Source organism: Sinocyclocheilus grahami, unplaced genomic scaffold, assembly GCF_001515645.1.
Source record: "Sinocyclocheilus grahami isolate Dianchi unplaced genomic scaffold, SAMN03320097.WGS_v1.1 scaffold1525.1, whole genome shotgun sequence".
Taxonomy (NCBI): domain Eukaryota; kingdom Metazoa; phylum Chordata; class Actinopteri; order Cypriniformes; family Cyprinidae; genus Sinocyclocheilus; species Sinocyclocheilus grahami.
Genome location: NW_015506704.1, coordinates 62,213 through 68,454, shown reverse-complemented (window position 1 = coordinate 68,454; position 6,242 = coordinate 62,213). Strand labels below are relative to the sequence as shown.

The 6,242-nt window shown below is 35.5% G+C and overlaps 1 protein-coding gene across 1 annotated transcript in view; it reads right to left on the bottom strand.

The window, feature by feature from the left end:
- Positions 1–6,242, bottom strand: part of LOC107570949 (trimeric intracellular cation channel type B-like) — a 20,345-nt gene that overhangs the window by 3,146 nt on the left and 10,957 nt on the right. The window contains exons 4-5 of the mRNA XM_016257233.1: positions 4,786–4,970; positions 4,336–4,423 (exon numbers count right to left, since the gene is read on the bottom strand). Of these exons, the coding sequence (XP_016112719.1) occupies positions 4,336–4,423; positions 4,786–4,970 (273 nt within the window). The remainder of the gene's footprint in view (positions 1–4,335; positions 4,424–4,785; positions 4,971–6,242) is intronic.

The following is a 6,242-nucleotide window of genomic DNA, read 5'->3' as shown; positions in this document are numbered from 1 at the left end:
CGCACACACACAGACACGCACACACAGACACACACACACACACAGACACGCACACACACGCACAGACACACAGACACACAGACATGCACGGACACACAGACACGCACACACAGACATGCACACACAGACACGCACACAGACACGCACAGACACGCACACACAGACACACAGACACGCACACACAGACACGCACACACGCACGCACAGACACACAGACACGCGCACACACACACACACAGAGAGGTCAAAGGTTAAATGAGGAAAGTTAAATATAACTCCTACTCTACAATGTAAAACAGACAATTAACACACGACTGAGATGCACATTCTATAGAAATAGGTCAAGTTTAACGTCACTCTGCAACCATAACCCTTCTAATATTACTTAGTGGAAGAATTGTATAGTGTGATTATTATTAATAATAAATTGCTATTCACTGTAAACGTGTCTTCATCATTTGTTTGAATCCATTTAACTCTCACAATAATTGCTTTTGTCATTTCTACTTGATTTTATGGGTCACTCTTTCAACTAATAAATTAAATTCAAAATAATAATAAAAAAAAAAAAATGTTTATGGCCAGAAATATTTTTACTGTGTTTATTGAACATTTATCGATTATGTGTGACCCTGGAGCACAAAACCAGTCATAGGGGTCAATTTTTTAAAATTGAGATGTATGCATCATAAGCAAAGAAATCAGCTTTCCATTGATGTATGGTTTGTTAGGATCGGACAATATCTGAAAATCTGGAATCTGAGGGTGCAAAAAAATCTAAATATTGAGAAAATCATCTTTAAAGTTGTTCAAATGAAGTTCTTAGCAATGCATATTACTAATCAAACATTACGTTTTTATATATTTACGGTAGATATTTTTACAGTGTTTATTGAACATTTATCGATTATGTGTGACCCTGGAGCACAAAACCAGTCATAGGGGTCAATTTGTTAAAATTGAGATTTATGCATCATAAGCAAAGAAATAAGCTTTCCATTGATGTATGGTTTGTTAGGATAGCACAATATCTGAAAATCTGGAATCTGAGGGTGCAAAAAAATCTAAATATTGAGAAAATCATCTTTAAAGTTGTTCAAATGAAGTTCTTAGCAATGCATATTACTAATCAAACATTACGTTTTTATATATTTACGGTAGGACATTTACAAAATATCTTCATGGAACATGATCTTTACTTAATATCCTAATGATTTTTGTCATAAAAATCAGACTGTCCTGGACTGCTTTAATCTTACCCAGAATGTTAATTTCCCAACCCACACTCGTGGTCACACACTTGACTTAGTTTGTACGTCTGGTGTGAACAACATCTCCATCAGTAGTCATGCTATTCCTATCTCCGATCATAAGCTTATCACTTTTGACTTTACGTTAATACATCCTACTAAATGTGCTGGTAATACTACCATTTCTTATCGCAAAATCAATGCTATCAATGTAAATACTTCTGCTGCTTCCTCTACTATTTCTGATGTTTTCAAATTCACCTGTCCATCTGTGATATTTGACCTATATCATTCTGTTATTGTTGATGTTTCAGATGAGCATGCTCCAATTAGGACTTGGTCTGTTGCTTTGTCCCACACCTCTCCCTGGTATAACGCTGAGCTTCGTGCTATGAAGGCAAAAGGCAAACAGCTTGAACGCCTTTTTAGAAAAACTGGCCTGACTGTCCATTTTCATATATTTTCAGAACATATTAGGCATTATAAAACTGCATTGAAGGCAGCACGCTCTTCCTATATTTCCAACATCATCAATAAAGCTAACAATAGGCCAAAAACACTGTTTAGCATGGTTAATCAATTAGTCCAGCTACCTAACTATAGTCTCAGTCGATATGAATGTGATGATTTGTGTGGCTCTTTCTTGCGCCACTTTTTAAAAATAAAACGACGCTCTATGTGGGTCTCTTGGCACTGAACCAACCACTTCTACTTGTGCGCAAGCTCAACTGTTAAATAATTTCACCTTGACAACTCCAACCTTAATTGCTGAAATAATACAGAACTCTAATTCTTCCACATGCCAGTTAGATCCTGCGCCCACATTCCTTCTGAAACACTGCACTTCTGTCATTTCTGCTCCTGTGTCACACTTAGTAAATACGTCCTTTATCTCTGCCACCGTTTCCAACTTCACTGAAAACTGCTGCCGTTACTCCTGTTCTTAAAAAAACCAAACCTGAACCCAGCTGATTTCACCAACTATCGTCCAATCTCCAATTTACCATTTATTTAGAAAATTATGCCAATCAGCCACAGTCTTTTCTAGCTCTCAGCCATCAGTTCGATGCATTTCAATCTGGTTTTCGCTCTCTCATCACAGCACTGAAACTGCTTTAGTTAAGGCTGTCAACGATTTGTTACTCTCGGGTGACTCAGGTAATCTCTCCATTCTCCTGCTGCTCGAGCTCAGCTCAGCATTTGATACTGTCTATCACAAGATATTACTCTCCCGCCTTTCAGAGATAGGTGTCTCAGGTGCAGCACGACCCTGGTTCTCTTCCTATCTCACTGATAGACAATACTACATCACTATGCATAATTATAAATCTCCCACTACTTTACTCAGTCAGGGTGTTCCCCAGGGCTCTGTTCTAGGGCCATTACTATTCATTACTTACATCATGCCTCTTGGACATTTTATCCGTCGTCATGATTTTCATTATCACTGTTATGCTGATGATATTCAGATACACACTGCATGCAGACCAGATTATATTCACCAGACCACATCACTATCTACCCGTGTCAATGAGCTAAAGGCCTGGCTAAATTCTAATTTTCTCAGTTTGAATTTGAGCAAAACTGACCCCCTTTCACTAACAAAAAATATAGCAAATGCTCCCAGTTTCAACCTTGATGCTACAACAATTTTTCCAATACTATCAGTCATAACATGTTCTTTAGACACTCTCCTCATCTTATACTACCAGCTATAATTCTCTCTTGAGTATTTTCGTTCTGTGTGTTTTTGTTGCATTTACTATTCTTTGTTTGTTACTTATTGACACTATCCTTTATCTGTTATTACTTATACTACGTTATGTATCTCTGTTTCCAGTACATACCGCTTACTCTCCTGCGTTCTTCCACACAAACCCTTTCAAATGCCACTCGCACAAAAACCATGACAACAAGTGTCTCCAAGAAATCAATACAGAAGCCAATTATTCTACCTGCGGCATTCTGGGAGCAAACGCTATTATTCTGAGAGAAAGAGACTCAGCTTCTGCAGACAAACACCGCCATCAAATCTGGACAAAAACAGCTCATCCGTGATGCTTTCATCTCATTTATGAGTTCAGATGAGCTCATTAACACAATGAGCGTCCTCAAACATGAGCACTTTGTCTCATGAATGTCTTTTAGAACAGCGACAGTAGAGAAGAGAAAAGATCCTGCAGATCTGAAATGATGTTCAGACATTCAGAAACAAAAGCTGCTGTCTGAGGGATTTTATGTGTTTAGATATCATTTTAAATTTAAGAAATAAAAAAATCTAAAACTTTAACTAAAATTGTCAAAGCAACATCTTTCATTTTCATTGAGTTTAACTTGATTAAATTAAGCAAAGCTAAAACTGAAATAAAAATGCATTAAAAAAAAGAAAAAAGAAAATTGTCAAATCCAAAATAATAAATTAAATTATTTAATACAAATATTAATTTTTTTAAAAATCAGTTTTCGTTTTTATAAAAAAAAACTCGATTTTTTATTAGTTTTTTTAATTTTCTTTTATAGGTCTGTATTTTTTGTTTTTTTAATTTACTGAAACAAATGTGTTAATTATACATACATATAAACAAATAATAATAAAATTATAAAAACACAACAATAATTTGTATTAGTTTTGTGATTTTTTTTAAAACAAATATTCATTTAATAACTTTCACTTTTAGTTTTAGTTATTTCAGTCAACTGAAACTCAAGTGAAAATAAATATAAATAGATAGATTAAATAGAATAAATAAATAGCTTCTGTTTTTTTTAAATATGTCTATATAGTTTTAATTCATTTTTATTTAATTTACTACAAGTTAAACTAAATGAAATTAAAAAATGTAGCTGAAATAAAGCTTTTTAAAAAAAAATGTATTTCAGTTAATGCTTATTTTAGTTCACGTAACAACAATGTTTTTAATAGTTTTAGTTAGTTTTAACAACCCATGCACAAATTACTTATATTATTTAATTGTATTATTATGAGGTGAAATATGACCTGAATGTGGTGCTCCTTGACTTCAGTGTCTGTGACCATTTCAGAAATGATCTTGTGTCGTATATCTGGAATATTTAAGACTCTTACTATGACATCTTCAGGAGTTCGTTGGTTTCTGGTTTCCAGACGCCTCGAACCAGCTGCTCAAAGTTACTCAAGAGTCCTCCACCGGCTCCTGCAGACACACAATCACGTCTGGAGATCAGAGATAGCATCCGCTAGCGATAATAACTCCGTCAATAACTCTCAGGATGATGCACGAGTCGCTCGCTGATGTGTTTTGGCTCTTAAACTTTTATTATTTCAGTGGCGATTGTAATTAGTCACCTCGACCTCTTGATATTTCAAAGCTTTTCTCGCTGTAATTGAAGGACAGCGGGGTGAAATGCATCATGGGTTTTAATAATGAGTGTGATGAAATAACCTTGAGCTTTTAAACACTGAAATGTCAAGCCAAGAATACTGTCACATCCCGCTCGATATCTGACTGGAAAAAACTAACGTGGATGGATGAGTGTAATTAGAGTCGCGCCGTACCTTTAGCCCAGCCCACCGCGATCATCACAAACAGACCGTCTTTGTACTTCCTTCCTGCTTGTGTGACTCCGCCCAGAACCTTCCAGGTACGGGTCACTTCCTTCATCGCCGTCAAGACCAGACGCACGGGCAACACGGACGCCAGCGAGTACACGGCATCCAGAGGACAATAAAACACCAGATACCTGCAGACGCAGACACACACACACACACACAAACACAAACACAAACACACACAAACAAACAAACACACACACACACGAGTCTAGAATAAATCTCTCAAAAACACATCCAGTTCAAACATCACTGCAAATGAGAAATATCATGGGCTAAATGTCATGTAAATAATGCCACAATCAGTGCTATTTTACAAAAAGTATCAAAAAGTAACAAAAGGGGTTACTTTTTCACAAAACAGTAACACAAGTAACAATGCATTACTTTTTCCATAAAAAGTAACTACGTAACACAAATAGTTACTTTATTATGGAGCAACGCAATATTAATAATTTTAAACTTAACTTTTTCAAACACTGGCACACACACACACACACATTTGTTTTTTAAATAAATTTCACTTTTAGTTTTAGTTATTTCAGTCAACTGAAACTCAAGTGAAAATAAACATAAATGGATAGATAAAATAGAATAAATAAATAGCTTTTGGTTTTGTTTTAAATATATGCCTATATAGTTTTCATAAATTTTTATTTCAGTTTTAGTTCATTTAAGTACAAGTTAAACTAAATGAAATTGAGAAATGTTTCCTTGGCAGCTAGCTGAAATAAAATAAGTTTTTAAAATAAATTTATTTTCAGTTAATGTTTATTTTTAGTAACGACAATGTTTTTTAAAATAGTTTTAGTTAGCTATAACAGCCCATGCTCAAAATTTTATGGTACTTTATTTTATTTTTTAATTATTATTCTGAGGTGAAATATGACTTGGATGTGGTGTACACGCAAAGTAACAAAAGTGGTTACTTTTTCACAAAACAGTGACAAAATGTAACACAATAGTAAACAATGCATTACTTTCCATAAAAAGCGACTAAGTAACACAATAAGTTAGTTTTTCATGGAGTAACGCAATATTGTAATGCATTACTTTTAAAAGTAACTTTCCCCAACACTGGCACACACACACACTCACTCACACACACACACTCACACACACTCTCTCAAACACACACACACACACTCACTCACTCACTCCACACACACACACCCAAAGACAGATTCTCAGCCTACAAACAGCCTCATTTAACAACTAAACAGTCAATGATGAAAATAACTTACATACACCTTGCAGAATCTGCTAAATTCACTCACACACTCACTCACACACGCTCACACACGCTCACACACACGCTCACACACACGCGCTGACACGCACACTCACTCACACACGCACTCACACACGCGCTCACACACACGCTCACACACACGCTCACACAC